This window comes from Miniopterus schreibersii (assembly GCF_964146895.1).
Source record: "Miniopterus schreibersii genome assembly, chromosome: 8".
Lineage (NCBI taxonomy): Eukaryota > Metazoa > Chordata > Mammalia > Chiroptera > Miniopteridae > Miniopterus > Miniopterus schreibersii.
The window spans coordinates 19,980,176-20,004,253 of NC_138109.1; the positions used below are offsets into that span (position 1 = coordinate 19,980,176).

General features: G+C 35.6%; 1 protein-coding gene across 8 annotated transcripts in view; it reads left to right on the forward strand.

The window, feature by feature from the left end:
- ZMYM4 (zinc finger MYM-type containing 4) overlaps positions 1-23,793 on the forward strand; it is a 92,442-nt gene extending 68,649 nt beyond the window's left edge. For all 8 annotated transcript variants that reach the window (XM_081145024.1, XM_081145023.1, XM_081145025.1 and 5 more), the window contains 16 exons: positions 19-169; positions 710-850; positions 1,179-1,216; positions 2,116-2,260; positions 4,392-4,510; positions 5,213-5,384; positions 8,124-8,177; positions 8,573-8,752; positions 9,157-9,251; positions 12,087-12,258; positions 12,439-12,534; positions 13,124-13,275; positions 16,628-16,739; positions 18,279-18,527; positions 20,809-20,938; positions 21,802-23,793. In XM_081145024.1, coding sequence (XP_081001150.1) covers positions 19-169; positions 710-850; positions 1,179-1,216; positions 2,116-2,260; positions 4,392-4,510; positions 5,213-5,384; positions 8,124-8,177; positions 8,573-8,752; positions 9,157-9,251; positions 12,087-12,258; positions 12,439-12,534; positions 13,124-13,275; positions 16,628-16,739; positions 18,279-18,527; positions 20,809-20,938; positions 21,802-22,009 — 2,214 coding nt within the window. In that variant the 3' untranslated portion in view covers positions 22,010-23,793. The remainder of the gene's footprint in view (positions 1-18; positions 170-709; positions 851-1,178; positions 1,217-2,115; positions 2,261-4,391; positions 4,511-5,212; positions 5,385-8,123; positions 8,178-8,572; positions 8,753-9,156; positions 9,252-12,086; positions 12,259-12,438; positions 12,535-13,123; positions 13,276-16,627; positions 16,740-18,278; positions 18,528-20,808; positions 20,939-21,801) is intronic.
- Positions 23,794-24,078: the final 285 nt, after the last annotated feature.

The following is a 24,078-nucleotide window of genomic DNA, read 5'->3' on the forward strand; positions in this document are numbered from 1 at the left end:
CTTCTATTTCTGTTTCAGATGGCCAAATGTGATGGCTGTAAGCGACAGGGTAAACTCAGTGAGTCCTTGAAATGGCGTGGAGAAATGAAACATTTCTGTAACCTGCTTTGTATCTTGATGTTCTGTAATCAGCAAAGTATGTGTGACCCACCTTCACAAAACAATGCAGGTAAAATTAAACTTTAGTCTTTGATCAGGGTAGGGGACTACCTACTTTTACAGACTGGGAACGTTAAACAATTGTCAATAATGTGATGAAACATACATTTCATTCAATTCACATGACATTAACATTTAGATCATTTTTTGTTTAACACCTGAGATTAAAGCCCAGTAAAAATGAGGTTTTTTACTTTTCTCTGAGCAGTTGAGTCAAATAAACTGTTAAAAAACTTTATAGGAAAGAATGGCAGTTAATGTATTGTAATTGGATGTGTACACCTTCACTTCCTTAAAAAAGGATTTGAGACTATAAAAAGAGCATACAATGTTAAATCACATGGCCTCTTAAATGTATCGTCTGCATAGTTATACAAGATAAAGAACACAGAATACTTTTAAGTTTCATTAATTAAAAAATAGAAAAAAAACCCAGTTAGTCTTAAAGTGACTGCTTTAACAGAATTTACTTTAACTTAAAAGATGTTGGTTTTTATGTATGTGCATATAAATTATATGAGCTTTCAAAATTTTTGTTTATTTTAATCAGCAAGCATTTCCATGGTGTCAGCTGCTTCAGCAGGGCCCCCATCGCTAAGAAAAGATTCAACTCCAGTTATAGCTAATGTAGTCTCATTAGCAAGTGCTCCTGCTGCTCAGCCCACAGTGAATTCTAACAGCGTTTTACAAGGTATGACTTAATTTGAAGGCATTTATCTAGCCTTTTTGAGGTGAGTATAGTGATTCTCTATCTTTTTGCCATCAGTGATCATTTTCATATGTTTGATACATTCATATTAGCAATGGTGGCTCACTGTGAGCTGCTAGGGTATTAGTGTTTTCATAATTTCTAGATATTTTTTCTCATATTATACTTTAGATGCTAGTCTTTCCCTGAATTAAATTAAGGTAATACATATTTTATTATGAGAGACTTTATGTTTATTGTCTAATAATCAACTTTTAATGCTAATGTTCAGTTGTGTAAGATACTAAACATATATTTTAATTTATATCAGGTGCAGTTCCAACAGTAACAGCGAAAATCATTGGAGATGTAAGTTTTATTTTTATTGGTATTGCCACTGTATTTATATTCCATTTTTATGTCATATGAATATGTCTAAGCTACTTTGCCCTTTTTTATTATTTATTATATAAAATAAATGTTATGAGCTCATTTAATCTTTGTTCAGGAACAGAATTTTTTGTTATTTAATTAGGTATTTTATATACTTTAATTTCTTTAAATGCTTGCTATCTATGTAGTTACTGAAGTTTTTGCTGTTGTTGTATAGATTTAAAGTTAATTGTACAGAATTCAGGCATAAAAAGTTTCTGGGGCATTTGTAATGTAGTCAGATTGTAAATAAGATAATTATAAATGCAGTTTGTTTTCTACCCCATGGAGATTGTGCTGTAAATAAGCATTACTTTTTTTTTTTTTTTACTCAAAATTTTTTGCTTTTCTCTTACAATAAGAAAAAAGTAAATAATGAGAAACTCTGATGACTAAAACAGTGGCATTTCTAAAGTGTTTCCTGGTCTGTGGGATACCATTCTTATGATCTTTTTTCCATCCGTAAAATGATCATAAGTGATTGTTATTTCTAGTTATCTTGAAACTAAGGCTTCTAAGACTTCACTTAGTCTAGAAAAAACAGTTCTCATTTTAAACTTAACCAACTTTGTGCTTAATCAACAATGGCTTACAATAATAGAAATAACATTTTTCTTGGTAAACAGAACTGGTAATTAGATATATTTAGAATCAATATGTAGTTATCAAAATATTGCTATATTGCTATTTCAGGAATATGTTCTGTGTTTTCTGTGTAATTCTAATACAGTATTTCTTTAGAAATTATATTTTCTGTAATTAATGATAAACTTTTGACAACCTCTTTGGTATCTGAGATTTATTTTTTATTTCTTTTGATTTTTGTTTTTAACTAGGCAAGTACACAAACAGATGCCCTGAAACTCCCACCTTCCCAGCCTCCAAGACTTTTGAAGAATAAAGCTTTATTGTGCAAACCCATCACACAGACTAAAGCCACCTCATGCAAACCACATACCCAAAACAAAGAATGCCAGACAGGTATATTTCTTGTACTTTCTTCATTTAATTTTTTTAGGGGAAAGGAATGTGGGATCTGCCTATGTTAAGTGCCTACTATATTGAGTGCCTATTATTTCCTAGTAGTGTGTTTGGTTGCATAAATACATTATTCAGTTTTGTTCTCTCAGCATCCCTGTGAGTTAGGTATTTTCAACATCTGAGACTTAACAAGTTATGACAAAGAGAAGGTAGTTAATTGATCATACCATACTGTGAACACTTTATTTAATTTTCTTATTAATGGTAGTGTAATATTATGGAGTAAGTACAGACTTTGGAATTTAAGGAGAGCTTCAGAGCTTCTTTCCTTATGAACTGCCTCTCTCCCAGGCACAATGTCTGAACCACTTCTCTGAATTTTGTCCAGGGTGCTAGCCTCTGACCTTCTCAGCTTGCCAATCCTGGAATGGAATCTCTGTGCTACAAGTGATCTGGGGTGATGGTGATTTGGACCCCGCTATTCTTAGCCATCCATTCCTGTGTCAGGGCTTCTGTCCTATGAGTGGGAGCTGGGTGGAGGAAGGGAGCCCCCAGCCTGTCATCTGCACTCACCAGGAAATTAACCTCTTAAACTTGTAGTTGAAGGGGATTAAAAATAACGGTGGCCTGCCCCTCCTAGTGAGATACAGTAATCCTTGATTACCAGCTGATTGAAGAGAAACCATTCTTCCTGATCACACCCACCCAGAGTACAGCTTCTGTCCATTGAACTGGCTGAGCTGGGGATATGAAGCAGGTGCTGGATCAACTGTCATAGCCTTCCACTGTTCTTACTGAATTTCAGTAGATTTTCCTGAATAAATGTTTCTCCATTTGCTGTATGCCCTAAGGACAATTTCCAAATAATTTAAATGGTTGTTTTTAACAGTTTTCACCAGCTTTGCTTGTTTCACTAGAGAATGGGTTTGTGGAACTTCTCCTCCTGCCAAATGAAAGCCCCAGAATGTTTAAACTAGAAAGAAGTCCTAAATTCCTAGATTCCTAGAAGGTTATCGTGTAGGCCAGTGTTTCTCAAACATTAATATGCATTTGAATTAATTGGGGGTTTTATTATGTAGATTCTGATTCAGTGAGTCCTTAGGTTTTACATTTCTCACAAGCTCCTGTGTAATGTCAGTGCTACTGGTCTATGAACCACATTACATAGTAAGGCTGTAAGTGACTTAGTCCTATATTTTTATTGGATCAATAGTGACTTATTTTGTATTACATAGCTTGGTTATCAAACATCTCTATTCTGGTAACTTTTTTTACATCCACTGCACCATGATAAAACTTACCCTGTATTATTTACTACTTCCAAGCCTAGTCAAATTGTCAGCTTTTCACTTTTTGTGACCAGCATTATTTTCCTCCTACAGTAATGATTTTGTAGTTATCCAGCATATTTTTCTGGCACATAGAAAGGACTCTGAGGATACTTGTTAGTTGAATGAATCTTCCATTCTTCCCATTTTTCTCTACTCATATTTAAGTTAGTTTCCAAGATCTGTTTCATCTTCTTAACACCTTAGCGTATCAGCTATATATATTTATTCTTTTTTGTAGGTATCATAATCACCCTAGTTAACGCCTTCATAATGTTAGCTCTACATATTGTAATTGCCTCCTACTTTTACACTTCATATACTTTTATTCTGTGCTAAGATGGCAGCCAAAACAATCTTTTTAATGCTATTTTCTTCACATTACTTACTGCTAAAGGATCTGTAGTTGCTCCTCACTATTTACTAGAAATGATTTAGCTTCACAAAAATGGCCCTGTATCTATTCATTCTGCTCTCTAACATAACCTACTTATTCATGTTAACAGCTTTCCATACCCCTCATCTAAGAACACTTTTCCCATCCTTCCCTTCATTCATCCACATTATATCTTTCATTAATTTTATCCTCATGTCATTGATAATCATTGTGTTGCTCACTTTTTTTGTTAGTGCTATACTCACATCTTTCTTTGCTACTTCACTTATTTCTCCTTTCTATGAATTCCTAGTATCACAGACTACACTCCTCTTGAACTATAAATCTCTGTGTGCTTTTAAAAATGTTTTTTATTAAAAGGTGGTTTCTGACCCTTTTTGTTTTTGTGATTTTTTTTTTCCATTAGAAGATACTCTAAGCCCGCCCCAGATCATTGTGGTGCCAGTTCCTGTACCAGTGTTTGTGCCCATACCTCTTCACCTGTATACTCAGTATACACCAGTCCCATTTGGAATTCCAGTTCCAGTGAGTAATCATGTAGAGACTAAGATTTAGTACACATTTTCCTCGATTAAAACTTTACAGTTTCATAAAAAACTTTCACTTTTTGGTAAAATACATATGACTCTGGTTGGCTGTAATCGTATTACTATATTACTTAATATGGAGTATATAAAGAACTGCTTCTGTTTGTATCCTGCCTTCTGAGAGAAGGCTATGATGTAGCTTTTTTATGTTTCATATAATAATAAGATCACTCAGAAAAAGATCAGAAACTCTGTGTGTGTGTGTGTTAGTCCACTAGATTCTATAAAGCATGAAAAGATGAATACTGTGATTTACATGATTCTTAATTTTTATTAAAGAAAAAGGTATTGATATTTTTATTTGAAATATATTTTCCCTCAGTACTGAATTTTTAAGGGAAACAGTTGTGTGAAAATGTTAAACAGGAAATATAATCAAAAGCAAAACAAAGGTACGTTAGATAATTATCCTTTTGGAGAATTCAAAGACACATTTTGTTGAATTTGCAGAAAAGCTCAAACTGAATTTTTATTTAAATGGCTGTATTCTTATAAAAACAAACTAGCAAGACTATTTTAGTCATCAGCAATAGAAATACCTTAAATTTATTATTTTAGTACTTACATCATCTCACAAATAATACTTTTGATGATGAACCTATTGCCCAAGAAACTCTTCAGTCCATCCTTGGTCTTTCAGATGCCTGTCCCTATGCTTATTCCATCTTCAATGGATAATGAAGATAAAGCCACTGAGAGTATTGAAGACATTAAAGAAAAGCTTCCCTCACATCCATTTGAAGCTGATCTCCTTGAGATGGCAGAAATGATTGCAGAAGATGAAGAGAAGGAGAAGACTCTATCCCAGGGAGGTTGGTATAATTTTAAAGTAAAGAAAGAAAAACACCCCTACACATTTTCAGGTAACAGGTAATTTTAAGAATCGGGCTGTCAAGATGTCTCTAAATGCTTTATTGTGTTTAAATACCAAATCTGTGGGTTTGTTGAACCTGTTGATATCTCTGAAAGCTCTGTCTTTTTAATGAAGGAAACCAAGTACTGATACTCAATACAGTTTTTAGTGATAATGATTCCAGAAAACCTAAAAATCCAAGTTTCATGATCATTTTAAAATTTTATCCCTGTATTCAAAGCCATGGTCCTCAGATAAGAATTCCTGTTGTGTAATAACTAGCATGTTGGTAGAAGCATTTTGGCTCAAAGTAACCTGTAGATAAATCCCATTCTGAGTGTAGAATAATGATAACAACAATAGTTAAAATTTATGTGCTTACTATATTTTAGGCATTGTCCCAAATGCGCTATGTATGTCGCCTCGTTTAATGTCCCAGTAACCGTATTAGGGGGCTACTGTTTACTTCAGTTCAGGTTCCTCAGTTGGAAACTAGGATATTTTACTTGCCCAGGTTATGCAATCAGGAGGCGAATGAAGCAGAAGTTGAATCCATGTCTGTCTGACTCCAAAGCAAGTGATACATGACATTAACCAGAACTCGGTCATATATACAGTGGTACCCCGGTTTTCGAATGTGATCCGTTCCGGAAGACTGTTCAAGTTTTGAAACATTCGAAAACCGAGGGATCAGCAGGTGACAGCTAGGCCTCAGGATCTTGCCCTCAGTGGAAGCCGTGTGGCATGTTTGATTTACGAGGTGTGTTCAAAAACCGAAGCATTTACTTCCCGATTTACTGTGTTTGTAAACTGAAATGTCCGTCAGTTGGGACGTTCGAAAACCGAGGTACCACTGTATTCCTGAAAGGTTTCTAGCCTTAATTAGCAGCTCCTTGATTTTTGGATATAAGGAGATATAATGACAAGCAGAGAGAGATATAAAATGGTGTTTAAGATCGTTGAAGTACATCAGTGAATTTTCACAAGGCCTTTTAATATATCACTGATGAGCCAAGAAATTATTCTTCCTGACAAGTTTTTCTTTTTTTTTCAGTGACAGTTTTTTACAAAGCTAACCACTGGGATTTGATTTTGCATAATAAATGCTAGATGATTTTTTGAGCACTGTAGCATTTGAAAAACTGCTGTCAACTTTTCTGTTGTGTTGCCAGTAAGTTTTTAAACCATATATGTTCTGAGTGATGGGTAAAAAGCTTATTTGTTCATTTCAGTGTTTCTGGTCTCATTTTGCTCTTTAGTATATAGCCTTATAATTCTATCCCATTTATATGTGTATTTTAATATCTTAGAATATTGTACCTATGCTTGATCTTCTAAATTTCTGATATTATACTTAGTTTGGAAGTTCAAGCAATTCCTGATGGTAAACCTCAGTTTAAATTGGCTTCTACACTCATGTTAATAGTTAACATTTATCAAGTGCTTCCTCTGAACAAATACTGACTTTGCCTTAGCCTACAGTTGAGTCAGACAGAAGAACTTTCAAAACTAAGCTTCAAGACAGATAGTTGTAGTTACCATAGTGTAAGTAAAATCACATATAGTTTAAAAACATAAAGGAGGGAAAAATAAATTTCAACCAAAGGGATCTGGCTAACTTTGATTTCAGGGGAAAAAGCAGTTTTCTTGGGTTTTTAAAAAAATGGTTTTTACTACTTTGAATCTTTAAGCTTCTTTTATTTTTTTAGAAATATGTTTTATTGATTTTTAAAGAGAGAAGGGGGGGGAGAGAGAGAAACAATGATGTGAAAGAAACACCCATGGCTGCTTACTGCACACCCCCTACTGGGGATTGAGCCTGCAATCTGAGCATGTGCCATGACTGAGAATCTTAACTGGCAACCTTTTGGTGCATGAGATGATGCTTAACCAACTGAGCCACACTGGCCGGGACTAGTTTATTACCTTTTTAAAATTCTCACCAAGGATATTTTTTATTGCCATTGATTTTTTATTTTTTTAGAGAGTGTAAGGGAGAAAATGGGGGGGGGGAGAGAGAAATATTGATGGGAGAGACATCGATTGGTTGCCTCCTGCCCCATGTGCCTCAACTGAGGTACGTGCCCTTGACTTGGAATCGAACCCGAGACCCTTCGGTCCTGGGGCCGGCACTTTAACCACTGAGCCACACCGACCAGGCCTGGCTTCTTACTTTTAAAGGAGTTTATAATTGATAGAACTGTATTCTGTTTAGTTCCATGTGTAGGTTGCTTATATAACTTAATGTTCTAAGTCTGTTGGCTTTCCAGTGCAGGGGTTCCAAAACATACTATGTTTTGGGGTAGAAAGCATTTTAAAACAGATTTGCCAGTCTGTGAAAGAGAGAGAGAGAGAGTGTGTGTGTGTGTGTGTGTGTGAGAGAGAAAGAGAGAGAGAGAGAGAGAGAGAGATGGGGGAAAAAATTTTCAGTTAGCACACAAGTGCAGAATATAAAATAAAGGTCTCTTGGCATGACTTCTTTCATACTGTTACCTAGAAGTGTAACCTCTGTTATAAGTTGTAATTTACTTAACTGCATTTACTACTCATGCCTACTTTTATTAATAAACATTCTTTCTGTAAATGAAGGCTATTTATTTAGAACTCTCTCTTGCAATTCATGTATATATTATTTGAGATGTAGTTTGCCTTGTGTATACATATAAATAGTTTATTATGTGCTTTTCTTTTTCTTTAGGATCCCAAACTTCTGAGCAGGAACTCTTTCTAGACACGAAGATATTTGAAAAAGGTCTGTAATTTTAAATATATTTTGGATCTTAGAAATATGTACTGTCCTGTTAGTAAACAAACCCAAAAAGCATTAGCATCCTTGGATTAGGCATTTGCAGTTTTACCTATTTGTAGGGGCACTGATGTTTATGATTGTGTGCTAATTTGTAATGAGAATAATAAAAGCTACCTCAAATATTGGTTTTAAGGATTAATTGAGATGATGCTTTAAAGTGTATTCTAAGAATATGAACCCAGTTCTGTGAGACTGGTAAATAAGTTACTTCATTGTTAAATGTGCCTAGTTAATTGTCCCTCAACATATTTGTTTTTGGTATTTAGGGGTTTTGGGAAGGTGTCTGGCTATGTTAAGAGCCTATCTTATTTTGAGGCTGTGTTTTCCATCTATTTCAGACCAAGGAAGCACATACAGTGGTGATCTTGAATCAGAGGCCGTATCTACTCCACATAGCTGGGAGGAAGAGTTGAATCATTATGCCTTAAAGTCAAATGCTGTGCAAGAGGCTGATTCAGAATTGAAGCAGTTCTCTAAAGGGGAAACTGAACAAGATCTGGAAGCAGATTTTCCATCAGGTTTGTGCAATGTAACCTGCTCACTGAAAGTCCTTATTTTAGAAGATTGATACAACTCTCAATTGTCATTATGAAGCAGTTATAATGTGTGATAATGATCTAGGGCACAAATGGTCACTGCCTTTGAAGGTGTTAATTTGTATCATGTTGTCCTTATGAGTAGTTCTTTTGTGTGTTTTATTTTAAGCTTTCCCACAGTAACCATAAAGGCGGTTTTCTTGATTGTTCATGAACTCTTAATTTCCATGCAATATTCTTTATTTCTCTTAAGTATATATGAAAAATTTCTGTGTTATCACAAACAATGAATATAGTGATTATTATCTGATATTTTCTTTCTCAGTCATAATCTTTAAGTCTGTGAGTTATTTATCTCACATTATGCTTTCTGCTGATTATTATAGAATCCTTTGACCCACTGAATAAAGGACAGGGAATCCAGGCACGTTCCCGAACAAGACGACGACACAGAGATGGCTTCCCCCAGCCGAGACGAAGAGTAAGCAGTAGTTTAATTTTTCTTTTCTTTTTGTTCCTTTATTCTATAAGTGATAATTCCTGTAGTTTATAAAACTCTGTATCAGACAAGATCAGGGATTTTCATACATTGTTTTACAACCTCGTGGTGTGTGTGTGTGTGTGTGTGTGTTAAAGTCAAGAACCATATCTTGTATTTTAGATTTCTTTCGGCAGGAACTTTTTATTTTGTTTCTATAATTGAGTTGGTTTTTTGTTTTCTTTACTTAGAAAGCTTTTTCTAATCTTTGTTATAGATTTTTTTCTTTTTTTAAAGTCTAAATTTAGCTTTTTAAAAATACTATAATGAGGCTTACTGGTTTATATAATATATTAGTGAAGTCCCCATGGACTGTTTTTTTTTGTTGACAGGACTTTCCCATACCAAAATTAAAAGAATAATACTCCTTATTTCTTTTTAGTTCTAATGAGTTATGATTACATTTTCAATTTTATAAATTTTAAGTCTACAATTTGATGGGCATTGAATGTATTTATATGGACTACCATCACAGTCGTAACACTTAAACTGCCCCAAAAGGTTCCCTTGTAACCTTTTGCAATTGGTCTTCATCTCCAACTCCTGATAACCACCTATCTGCTTTGCAGATCTATGCAAAATGGTACTGCTTTGCCTTTCCTAAAATTTCGTATAAATGGAATCATGTCATTTGTAGTTTTCTGTGTCTGGCTTCCTTCACTTAGCATAATGTTTTTGATATTCACCCATGTGTCTCATATATCAGCAATTGATTCCTTTTTATTTCTGTGTAGTATTTTCATTGTATGGACAAACCACAGTTTGTTAACTGTTTAACAGAAGATGGAAATTAGGGTTGTTTCAGTTTTTGGCTATTTTCAAAAATGCCAAAACTGTGTTATAAAACTGTGTTAACGTGTTTTCTTTTGAGGAAAAATATCTAGGAGTGGGATTAGTGGGGCTTGTATGTGTATTTTTAACTTTGTAAGAAGCTGCTGAACTGTTTTCCAAAGTGGATGTACCATTTTGAATTCCCACCAGCAATGTGTGAGTGCCATTTGCTCCATGACCTTGTCAACACTTGATATTGTTGATTTTTAGTTTTAGCCATTCTAGTGAATGTGTAGTGGTATCTCGTGGTTTTAATTTGCATTTTCCTAGTGACTAATGATGTTGGGCATCTTTTCATATGCCTATTTGCCATTCCTTTATCTTCTTTGGTAAAGTGTCTGTTCAGAACTATTGAACATTTTAAGATTTGGGTTGTTATAATCTTAGTTGTGTTTACAGTTCGTACAGAAAATAATACAATAATAAATAATAATACAAGAATAAACAGTGTTTCCCATACCCACAACTACAAACCTACCATTGTCCCACTCTGTATATTGCTGAATTCAATTTGCAAATATTTTGTTAAGGTTTTAAGTGTCTCTGTTTGAGAGGGATATGATCTGTAGTTTTCTTGTAATGATTTCGGCTTTGCTATCATGGTAATAGTGTCATAAAGTGAGCTGGTGTTTACTCCTATTTTCTGAAGTAAAATTTATATAATTATTTTAACTCTTGGGCAGAATTCAGCCGTGAAGCCTGGGTCTGGATTTTTTGGTAGGAAGTTTTAAGCTATTATTTCAATTTCTAAGGCTATTTAGGTTATCTATTTTTTCTAAAGCAAGCTTTGTTAGTTTGTGTCTTTCAGAAAATTTGTGGGGTTTTTTTGTTGTTTTTTTGTGTGAGGTGTCAAATTTATTGGCATAACAATGTTCACAATATTCTTTTACTATGCTTTTAATGTCTGTAGGATTAGGTATAATTTTTGCTCCTTTTTTTTTTTTTTTTAATATGTTTTTATTGATTTCAGAGAAAGGAAGAGAGAGGGAGGGGGAGAGAGAGAGAGTTGAAACATCAATGATGACAGAGTCATTGATTGGCTGCCTCCTACATGCCCCATACTGGGGATCGAGCCTGCAACCTGGGCTTGTGCCCTGACCGGGAATTGAACCGTGATCTCCTGGATCATTGGTCAATGTTCAACCACTGAGCTATGCCCGCCGGGCTGCTCCTATTTTTATGCTCTTCTTTTCCTTATTTTGTGTTTCAGCATCGTCTTTTTTTTCTAGTTTCTTAAAAGATAGATTATTAATTTCAGACTTTTTTCATTTCTCATAAATCATCTTAATTCTATAACTATCCCTAGTACTAACATCTTAATACTATAACTAAGTATTAATACTTAATACTATAACTAATACTATACTATAAATTTCAACTTAATACTATAACTATACTATAAAGCACTGCTTTAACATCATCACAAAAATTTTGATATGCTTTGTTTACATTTTTACTTAAGTTCAAAATATTTTCTAATTGCATTTGTGGTTTCTTCTTTGACCCATGGAGTATTTATAAATGTGCTGTTTAATTTCCGGTTTCTAAGTATTTTCTTAGCATTGTTCCATTATTGGTTTCTAGTTTAATTACTTTGAAGTTAGAGAATTTATTGAGGCTTGTTTTATAGCCCAGAATATGTTCTCTTCATGTGTTCCATTTAACAGTCCTGATAGTAACTGTTATTCATACCTCATTGGGTGGGTCCAGGTACTAGATCATAGTAAATACTCAGAAGGCTAGTAATTATCACATATGATCATCTGCATTTCAACTTTCTTTTTTTCTTTTCTCTAAAGGTCTTTTCAGCAGTAAGAACTCTGAATCTTTCAGATCTAATATTAATTTCCATAGTCTGTAAATTTATGCCTTTTCTAGCTTTGAAAACCTCAATTCTAAAAGATCCAAAACTAAACTTTATATTCTGTATTTTTGGAATTCTAACAGGGACGGAAGAAGTCTATAGTGCCTGTGGAGCCCAGGAGTCTTATTCAAGGAGCCTTTCAAGGGTGCTCAGTGTCTGGGATGACACTGAAATACATGTATGGGGTAAATGCCTGGAAGAACTGGGTTCAGTGGAAAAATGCCAAGGAAGAGCAGGGGGATCTGAAATGTGGCGGTAAATACACAACATGAATTTGTGTTTTGACTTAGGGGTAAGGGGAATATAAATAAGTAAAGTCGTGAATCTATTCTAAAAGGATAAATACTAGGTCAAAAATCTCATAAAACTTTGGTATTGGCTTTACTTAAGCTTTCCCCATTTTTATTTAAACTTCTTGTTTATTTTTTCTTTCAGGAGTTGAACATGCCTCATCTAGCCCATGTCCTGACCCCTTAGGAAGCGCTCAAGACCATGCACTCTCCCAAGAATCCTCGGAGCCAGGCTGTAGAGGTAAAACTCATTTTTCTCCTTGTGGTCACCTGTAATATTACTGTCAATTTTGGACTATAAATGGAGTATTTAAAATTATTTAGAAATTGAAGTCTTATTGTTAAAAAGAAAAATTGATATACTATTCTGAATTTTAAAGATTTGTTATAAAGGCAAGGTTGTATCTTCTAATCATGAGTTCATTATGCAAAATATAAGGAATTATGTTTCTTTTTCTTATAGTTTACAAGCGGCTCAAATTCTTTATTTACCTGTTTAACTCTTCTTCACCTTTCAAGGTCTAGCACTAGTGTCACACCCTCCAGAATCTGACCTGATTCTTCTCTGTTTACTAGATGTCCTTTGTTTGCTTTCATTGATTCCCGTTTAAATAAACCTCTGTCATAACACCTGTTACACTATGCATATTGCATTGTATTTATTTGTTTAACTAAAAGGCCTTGAGATCAGGATCTGTCTGTAATCCATGTATTCACCAGTGTACACCACAGCACCTGGGCACAGTAGTTAGTGTTTATTCAGTGAATCAAGTAAATGTTACTCTGTTTCTTATAAGTTAATACTTGAGATGTTTTCTACCTTTCCACAGTCCGCTCTATCAAGCTGAAAGAAGATATTCTGTCCTGCACTTTTGCTGAGTTGAGTTTGGGTTTATGCCAATTTATCCAAGAGGTGCGGAGACCAAATGGTGAAAAGTATGATCCAGACAGCATCTTGTACTTGTGCCTTGGAATTCAGCAGGTATCAAATTCAATAATTATAAAATATTGCATTTTTAATAATTCTGATAGAACTTGTGAATTAAGTTGAAAAATTATAGTGTATATTGGTTGTTTGGTGTTAATCCTCTACTCTCCTCTTTATTTATTTTTTTTATTAAAAATTTTTTTTCAATTACAGTTTACATTTAATATTATCTTGTATTAGTTTCAGGTATACAGCATAATGGTTAGACAATCATGTACTTTACAGTGTTCCCCCTGATAATTTTCTGTGCTCTCTTGTTCATGAACCACTTACCTTGATTTAAAAATCTTGATCAATATAATATGGCCTTTTGTAAGCTGAATTGAGGGTATTAGTAGAATAATAGAAATTGAGGACAGTGAATTTTATTGTTAAGTGAACAAAGAAACAAATAGCAGTTCACAAAAGAAGTGACACAGGAGATGGTGTGTATATATGTATATATTTATATAAATCATGCAGTCTCATTTAAATTTTTATAATACGTAAAATAATAGTTATACCATTATTTATCTATTACATTAACAAAAGTAAAAAAATTAATAACATTCATTGTTGATACGAGGTCTGAGTTGGGTTCACCTTCATAGCTGGTGGTAATTACCACATTCTTTCTAGAAAGCAGTTTTGAGCATATGTTTCACGAATATATTTGAATGTTTTTACTCTTTTTGCCAGTAATTCACTTTTGGGAGTCTGTCAGAGCTAACACTGACATTATTTCACAAAATTAAGAATAATTTCAGTGTCTACCAAAGTGTAATAGCTAAGTAAATTATAGTATGCTTAGAAAGTTGTATATTATGTGGCCAATAAAAATTGTTTACAAAGTGACTTCTAGTAACATGTAAAAATATTAATAGTAAAGCATTAAAATGAATAAAGGTACAAATTTTATGCATATCACTATATGTTAACATGTAGTGTTTTAAAAACCAGTCACAATAAAGACATAACAAAATGAAGTGCATCAAAAATGTTTGCAGTGGTTATCTTCTGGAGGTGGTAGAACTCTGGATACTGTATTATTTTTCATTTCTTTATTTGCCAGATTTTCTTCCACTTGTCTAGGGGGTGGTATTTTATTTAAGCATTTATTCTTAAAGTTTTGTTTTTTAATTACATAAGTAATAGTGCTCAGTGTAAATGTGAGGATAATTTCTCTCCCTCCTTTCCTGTTCCCCTGGGTAACCAGTGTAGCAGCATAAGTGTCCTCTACCTTCTTCTGTGCTGTACATTTATTCATGTGTATACATGTTTGTTAATAGTTTTTGTTTTGCTTAGTTTTTAGCAAAATGGGGCTCATACCTAATTTTTTTTTGCAGTTTGCTTTTCTCAATCTGTGTATCTCTCCAGGTGACTATAAAACAAACTTTTTCCTTTAAAAAAGAAATTTGCATAATATTGCAGAGTATGACTGTACCAGTTATTCAGCCCTTTCTCTTTTATGTATTCAGGTTGTTCCCCTCCCCCTTACTCTTACAGACAGTGCTTCAGTAAATATTTTGTTTGTGTACCTAATGAATTGGTACTTTTATTTCTAGGTTATGGCATATACGTATTTTTCCAGTTTTAAGATATTTTTAGATTACTTTTCAGAATGATGTTTTGTGAAAGGGTCATATATGCAAAGCAGCCCCCAAACACGGAAGGAACCGAAAGGCCAAAGAACGAGGCAGACAAGTCTAGCTTGTCAGTGAAAGAGTTTAATAGGGAACTTACATACAGAAATTCAGTCTCAGGTGGCACAAGACAAAATGGATCTCTGTGCCTTCAGCCGCCCTCCCCCAAACCCTGAGAATGCTTGGGTGATCAAAGGGATCAGGTGCTAGGAGGCTGTGGTGCCAGTGCCAGTTAAGAGAGAGAGAACATTGAGAGCGACTCCCCCCAAGACAGAACTAATGGAAATCCTGTGATCATTCAGAGCTTTGTGAACATATTCCAGGATTCACATTGGGGAAAGGGAGGAAGTCAAGGGTTCGGATTCACCCAGATGTCAAGATGACAGATTAGCTTTAAGACAGTGTTAGTTCTGTCTGCACAAATGGTTATAGTAATTTACACTTTTACTAGCAGTGTGTGTGTGCCCACTTCTTGAATCCTCTTTGCCACTCCTCTTTTTAATATTTATTATTCTGAGTTAAAAAAAATTACTCCAATATGTATTTTCGCAACTTTTGTAAATTAGAATGTCGGTTTATGTTGTTGGTCATTTGAATTTTTCCTTTATATCCATAAAATCTCTTTTATATTGGGGATATTAACTTAAATATTAAGTATTTGAAATAAAATTTTCTAGTATATTTTTGTCTTTTGGTTTTTTGTGTATGTTATGTTTTGCCATTCATGAAGTTTTCCTTTTTACACAGTCCAATTTCTCTTTATAGTTTCTGGATTTTCCTTGTTGCCTAGGGTGGTCTTCCTACTTGAATATTTAAATTTAAATTCTCATAAATTTTTGTCTAAAATATTTTTTTTAGATTGACATCTTTAATACATCTGAAATTCATTTTTGTATATAAATGTATTTCTGATGAATAACATTCTGATGGGTAGCTAATTATGCAAGAATACTTTTCAGCATCAGAACCAATCTGGCAATGTGATCATCAATTGCCTTTGAAGAGACCTATAGGAACGTACTTTGAAATCTTTAATTTTTATTAACCAGAATAAATTCAAGTAGAAATAAAAATTTTCTCCAAGTCATACATTGATAAAAAAGCAGGAAACCAAGATAGCCATAGAAAAATAGATTTAAAATACCAAATCCTAAAAACACCAAAAGATTTTTGGCATCTAATTATGTGCTTCCTTGTGTTGCTCTGTTAATGCACATTGTATTTCTCTGAGTGGTTTTATCTGACCTGACCTGCACCCTCAAAATGTTTTTTTTTAACAATACTTGACCCAAGCTGTTGTTTCCCATCCTGTGATATGGTTCTTGTGGGTTGTTTTTTTTGTTGTGGTTTTTAAAAATATATCTTTGATTTCAGAGAGAGGTAGGGAAAGGGAGAGGGAGAGAGGGAAACATCAGTGATGAGAGAGTTGTCACTGATCAGCTGCCTCCTGCATGCCCCTGACTGGGGATTGAGTCTGCAACCTGGGTGTGTGCCCTGACCGAGAATCGAACCTCGATTTCCTGGATCCTAGGTTGATGCTCAGCAGCTGAGCCATGCCCGGCCGGGCTGTGATATGGTTCTTGATGGTTATAATTAGCATAGTTTTACATGCTACAGTTAGACTTGGATGTGGAGTGACATTGGTTAATAACATTATATAAGTTTCACTTAAAGCTTGACATTTCTTTGTATCAACATGTGTTTCTACTTTTTTTCTCTTGTAGTACCTGTTTGAAAATGGTAGAATAGATAACATTTTTACAGAGCCCTATTCCAGATTTATGATTGAACTTACCAAACTCTTGAAAATATGGGAACCTACAATACTTCCTAATGGTAGGGTGATTCTTTTTTATTTTGATTCTTTTCATGATATGCCTTCTTAAATTGCTTAAGTTGTGAGATTATCTTTTTCTAACTTGTTCATTTTCTATGTCCTAATTTATAATGTGTTTGGACTCCTAAGGAGAAAGTCTTTGGTTTATTATTCTTTTAGTAAAACTATAACTTCCAAACAGTGCATATATACATACGAACTGTTGAAAATAATAAAAAACTACTGGAGGTTCCATTTACTGTTTTAGAAACTGTCTTTGTTCTGGGAGTGTTGGTCAAGTTGCACACTGGAGCAGTAACTGCCACATATTCTACTTTCAGACTCCACCTGTTAGCAGTGGACCTCATGAAATTTTTTATAAAGTACCCTGAACTGGTTGTTGAGAGTTAAGTCTTCATCCTCGAATTGTCTTTGACCATTGGACAAACCCTAGTTCAGTCCTAGTCTTAGGCTCCTGGCTGTGAATGGAGATGTTGAATGTGATGCTCTGGGATATGTGCCCCTTTCTGTTGGGCTACAGAGCACCTTTGAAGCATTCTGAGCAGCGTGGTGGTTTGCTGCATTTAGCATTTAAAGAGGAGGCTAGGGGCATAGATATATGGAAGTAATAAATTCATGTTTGTGGATAATCTCCTAAAAATAGAATGTAGAATCAGCAACAAAGAGGTTGGGGAGAGAATGTGAGGAAAGATCTACATTTAAGGGATATCTTGGGGAAAGTGCATTTAAAGGTATACTTATTTTAATTATTCTGTAAGACCTATGCTTTTCAAGAAAAATTCCAGATAACTTATCATGAATTTATCACAGTATAAATTTAAAATAAGAGGGAATTGCTTCTCGGCCTTTTGGCTAAAATCAAGTGTAAAATAAGAGGGAGTGGAAAGGGGGTGGGCACTACCTGCCTTTTGATGATATTACTTAGCTAAATAAAACTGAACCAGTCAACAGTAAGTATATTGATCTCGAACAGGAGTCTGCAAACTACGGCCCATGAGCCAGATCTGGCCTGCTGCCTGTTTCTATATATAATCCATGTGCTAAAAATGGTTTTTATGTTTTAAGTGGTTTGGGGGTGGGAAATCTAAAGAATAATTATATTCTGAGGCATGTGAAAATTGTATGAAACTCAAATTTTTGTCTATAGATTAACTATTGGTATATCATAGCCCTATCTATTTGTTTATGTATTGTCTGCAGCTCCTTATCTTCAACAACCAAGTTGTTCAGAGCCTATATGGCCCACAGTGCTTAAAACCTCTACCATCTGGCTCTTCACAGAAAGAGTTAGCCAGCCCCTGGTCTACAGTAACAGTAGAGTGAAGCTACTTCAGGAGAATGCTCAGTGCTTCAGTGCAATCATCTGACCTTTTCCTTGCCGTGCCTTTTCTGTTTTTCTGTATAAGGAAGGGGGGAAGGAGAGAAACAATCAGGCTTTTTTTTTTTTCTTTCATGTCTTCCTATCTGAGAATTTGAGAAATTAGCCTTATTTATCAGGAGCTTAATACTGTTTCTTTTTTCCCTCTTCTTTGGTCCAGGTTACATGTTCTCTCGCATTGAAGAAGAACATTTGTGGGAGTGCAAACAGCTGGGCGCTTACTCACCAATTGTCCTCTTGAACACCCTTCTTTTCTTCAATACCAAATACTTTCAACTGAAGAATGTTACTGAGCACTTGAAGCTTTCCTTTGCTCACGTGATGAGGCGGACCAGAATTTTGAAGTACAGCACCAAGATGACATATCTGAGGTTCTTTCCACCTTTACAAAAGCCAGAGTCAGAACCAGGTGTGTGGTGGAGTTTGGGAGATTTCTATTGAAGTCTCATTAGTATTCAACTAGAAACTAATTGCAGAGGGGTAACTGTAAATTGTAAACCTGGAGGAATGTAGCTTTCCTTTAACATTTAAATGCTTTCCTTTCTGTCAGGGCTAGGTCCAAGGCTTTCCCCAAAATGAGAGGAATCTCTTGCTTCAGTATACTTCCATTGGCTTTTAAATTAAAAATTCTGATTTCATTGGTAGAGCCCAAATAATCCTCATTTTAAAACTTCCCAGGGAATTTAAATATGTAGCTAAGTTGAGAATCACTGATTTAGAGACAACAAAAGGGTCAATTGCTAGTTAAAAGGAACCTATTTAACTTTTTTTGTTTTTTTAAAAATAATTATTGATTTCAGAGAGAGGAAGGGAGAGAGAGGGAGAGAAACATCAATGACGAGAGTCCTTGATCGGCTGCTTCCTGGCACGCCCCCCACTGGGGATTGAGCCTGCAACCAGGGCATATGCCCTGACTGGGAATCAAATTTTGATCTCCTGGATCATAGGTCGATGCTCAACTGCTGAGCCACGCTGGCTGGGCAGGAATCTGTTTAACTATTAAGTCTACTATTTCTAAATCTTTTTTTTTTTTTTTTTTTTTTTACCAGAGCACCTCTTTTTAGTTGACATAAATTGTGAAGTTCTGAAAGAACTTTAAAGCTGGCCTAGAGTATACTGATTTGGTACACAGTAGAGTAATAGCAGCAGTGACAGTTTTATTAGTGGTTTATGGTTTTGCATTCCAAAACAGCCTATTAAATAATAGTTTATTTGTGTGTTTTTTGGTTTTTTTTTTTTTTTAATTTATCTTTATTGTTGAAAGTATTACAGGTGTCCCATTTCCCCCCGTCCAACTGACCCCTTCCACCTCGCTCCCACCCCCTCCCCAGGCCTTCACCCCATCATTGTCTGTGTCCGTGGGTTATGCATATATGCCTATAACTTCTTTGGTTAATCTCTTCCCACCGTCCACTCCTCTTCCCTCTTCCCACCCTCCACCCCTCTTCCCTCGCCCCTCTTCTCTCTGAAATATGATCGTCTGTTACATGTGTCAGTGTCTCTGGATCTATTTAGTTCATCAGATTCTTTTGTTCATTAGCTTCTTGTTAAAGAAGACCCTTCAGTATTTCCTGTAGTGCTGGTTTGGTGGTGAACTCCTTTAGCTTTTCCTTGTCTGAGAAGCTCTTTATCTGACCTTCAATTCTAAATGATAGCTTTGCTGGGTAGAGTAATCTTGGTTGTAGTTCCATGTTTTTCATCACTTTGAATATTTCTTGCCACTCCCTTCGTGAATTGTGTTAAATAGTAACTAATGCAGGAAGCTGGGGAAAGTTTTGTGCTGGTTGTAAGGAGCAACTATAAGAAAAGAAAAAAAACCTTTTGCCTCAGGTTCTCAGATCCACCTACTATTCTCTTGAAGATTGAATGGAAAAGTGGAAAAGAAAGAGCCCACTTTCCACCCCTGGCCTCTGCAGAATTCTGTTGGTAGAAAAGGATTTGCTTTTTTCTTATCAAATGCTCACTTTACTGAGAATTTCGTTTCCCAAAAAAGATTCCATTTCTTATAACACTATGACAAAAGTAACTTGAACAAAAGCCCGGTGGGCACTGATGCCCCATAATAGAAATATTTTTATATATTTATTTCAGTCCTTACCCGGGAATATATTTTTATTGATTTAAGAGATGGGGAGAGAGAGAAACATCCTTCAGTTGCCCCCTGTACTTGCCCCAACCAGGGATCGAACCCACAACCTAGGTAGGTGCCCTGACCAGTATTCGAACCCACAACCTTTCGAAGCGTACTGGACGACGCTTCAACCAACTGAGCCAGCCACCTGACCAGGGCAGCAGAAATATTTTTAGATAAAAAGGTGACAACTTCTATCTCGATATCTGCCATAGGAGAAGAGCACGCGAAACCCTTAAGAGCCCTGTGCCTATTAAAATCTCTAAAAGCCGGGCTCAGAAGTGAGACATACTCTCTAGCACCGTGCCTTTAGCCATTCTGCCCCCACTTTGGTGAGCAGGAGAACATAACTTTTACAGGACAGGGATTTTGTTTTGTTCAATGCTATTAACCCTGCACTTAAAATTATATGTAGCCCCTTCGTAGGTGCTCAGTAAATATTTGTTGAATGAGTAAGGGAAAGGAAGGGGGAGGGAGTGTCAATTCTGATTGGAAGCAAAGCTTGTTGGGTGTCTTGATACTTGAAAAAAATAATCTTTTGATTATTTACTGCCTCAAGATAAACTAACTGTTGGCAAGAGGAAAAGAAATGAAGAAGATGAGGTACCAGTGGGTGTGGAGATGGCAGAGAATACTGACAACCCCCTAAGATGCCCTGTCCGACTTTATGAGTTCTACCTGTCAAAATGGTAAGTGCTCTTCCTCTGACCTAGATACAGTATAATACTCCTCAAAAAGTAGTCAGTGTATTTTGGGTTTCAGATGCTTGACTATCAGAAATGTATCTTGCCTGTGGCTAAAGTCAAAGTCTAAAGACAAGGTTTACCTCCTATTTTATTATTTCCCCATTCTTGCATCTGCCTGGATTTTGAACCAATATTTCCCCCAAAAATCTCTTCAAAAGCAAGAATAAGAATCTGTGCCATTGTTTGATCTTTACAACTGTTGCTCAACCTTTATGTGATGTCTAAACTGCTGTGATTTTATTATTTATGTAGAAAAGGTATTTAGAGGAAAAGTTATACTGCTAAAACTATAAAACTATTTTTAAGGAATTGAAAATTTTTGAGCATTTTTTTTCTTACAGAAACTTGATAACTTTAGAGTTGTAAGATCACACTAAAGCACTTTTTTCTAAAGACATATAATGACTGTGTTTGCCCTTTGATAATGTGTATTGAGTGCTCCTGGGCTCATTCCAAGATAGTGGGTGCTGAGGAGATGTGGTTCTCAGCCACAGTGTCACATGTGAGTTGAATTTTTGTTGCTCCTAAAAACGTTATAAGTACTAAAGTTTGTGAAGAATGTACACTTTGTCTTCTACTAAGATTATACTCACCTCCAAACCAATATGGTTTATTGAGTGTGGGAGAAAAGATGTGGAGTTACAGGTTGCTCCTGGGGGAAAATGCTTATAAACTGTGTGGGTACATTGCTAATCTATGATACTAGTCATAGCAGAGCAAAGTTGAGAGCCATTACATTAAAGAGTAATACATTTCCTTTGCTCTCTGATCACCAATTTTCTTTTTTCTCTTTTTCCTGTGGATAGTTCTGAAAGTGTGAAGCAGAGGAATGATGTGTTTTACCTTCAACCCGAGCGCTCCTGTGTCCCGAATAGCCCCATGTGGTACTCCACATTTCCGATAGACCCTGGCACCCTGGACACCATGTTAACTCGTATTCTCATGGTGAGAGAGGTACATGAAGAACTTGCCAAAGCCAAATCTGAAGACTCTGATGTTGAATTGTCAGATTAAAGCAGAAGTGGGGTTCCTATTTTCATACACGTTGGTATGCACCAAACTGTGAATGCATCCAGCTTTGGAAAACGATGTATAAGTCCAAGTCCTCTTGACTTGATTATAAGATAATGGAAAACAGATGACTCGTGAACCACAGTGTGGATGTACAAATGAAAACTGAAGGAAAGAATGTGAACTGAGAAATGTTGTTCTTTGGCAGTGATATAGTTCTTAGACATCTTCAGAATGACTAACCAATTTCCCTGAGTGGTGCATAGTCTTATTTTGTTTGGGAATAACAAATTGTGGAATATTTTTAAGGAAAACTGTTATATAAAACTCTACCATAGTAACCTTAGACCTTAGAGAGGTAGCTTTGGAGTGAAACCTTGGCTGCGATAGGCTACTTGGGCAAGCCCTATGGAAAAGTCAGGGGAGCATTCAGTACAGAGCTAAGAGTGACATCAGGTGAGGACTGTGGGACCCAGACTTGAAGACCCAATAAAAATACTCAACTTTTCTTAAAAGGTAGAGAGTGAAGTGGTCTTGATTTTGATTTTCACTGCCAAGCCAATTCTGTGAAGGATAGAAGCCTCTGGTGCTTTGCCATTGGCCCCTCACATCAGGAAAAAGGGCCTACACTGCTGTTCACACAGTAATGTGTCCCTTTTACTTTCTGGGTCTAGCTGTCTCAGCTGTGGGTCTGGGTGTGGGTAAATTAAGGTAAAGGGGCTGAAACTCCACAGACCAGTTACACACACAGAGGATCTGTGGATCCCATTAGACCACAGGTGTCTAGAAATGTTTTAGAAAACCCACTAAAATGCCCACTTCTCTGGGTATCAGCCTTTATTGCTGCTGTCTCATGGCATGAGCTGTGGTACACAGAAATGGGGGTTCTCCTTTTGTTTTCATTTTATCCCCAAATGGCAGCTTTCCTTTCATTGTTTTATCTTCCTATCTCCTAAATAATTCCTCTTATTTTGTCTTTAGCACCAGTTTCTGGAGGCCCTTGTCATTTCAAAAAGGATAGTCTCTCCTTAACTCTGGCAAACCTGTGGGTGATTCCACAAAGACACAGTATTACTTAGCTGTCCGAATTATGGTAGAAAAGATCCTAGTATGTTCCTATACAAAGCATTTGGAAGATGACCTTGTTGTCCTAAGAAACTTGAAAATGGGGCTTTTGGGGTTAGGATACAAAGACATTGATTGTCTTTCTTATTCACAAGCAGGTCTTCTTATAGATTATTCCAAACTCTAGCTGTTTTAGTGGTTTTCAGAGGATTGTAAGTTCTAGGTGTTTTTGACCTATCGATCCATCTCTCTCATCTCCATTCTCAGTTTCTTCCCCACAAAATTTTGAATCAAAGCTTTTATGATGTTGACTAATCACAAAACTTTAGGAGAGATTAATAGAAATGAGAGAAGTCCAAAAACCTCTTAGAAATTTTAACCTTAAAAGATTTTTCAGTATGTCCCATTTTTTTAGATGGGAGAGGCAAGTTTTTGTTTTTTTAATAAAGAAATGAAAGTCATTTAACTACAATAAAAATTAAAAAATAGGCCTTTTGACATTGTGTACTTGATGGTTCTGTCCCTCTGCCTGTAACGAATTTCATTTTTGTTACTGAGAACTGTGTGAAAGAAGTAAGTCTGCCCCAATTATGTCTGATTTAATTCCGTCTGTGTTCGTCACTTCTGATTGGAAAACTTCTTACTTCCAGACCTTGTTTGATATGGAGAAAAAACAACTGAATTGTCTCATAAGTCTGCCAATAAACTGTCCAGAAACTTCAGGTGTAATAGTCCCCACTATATTCATTTTATGATTTGTATAAACACTAACATTTCCCCTTCTGTAGTTGTATGAAAAACAAAGATTCTTGGCACAATAGATAAATTGTTGTAAAACACCAGAGAGGGGAAAAAATCTGTATCTTTTTAACTGAGAACGGCCAATACCCCAGGTAAATGACTGTATCGTGATTTAAATTGCATGTTAGATCACAGAGTTGTCCAGACCCTAAATTAATTCATACAAGAAAATATTGGTCATTCCTCATAAGCATAGCTGTTGATAT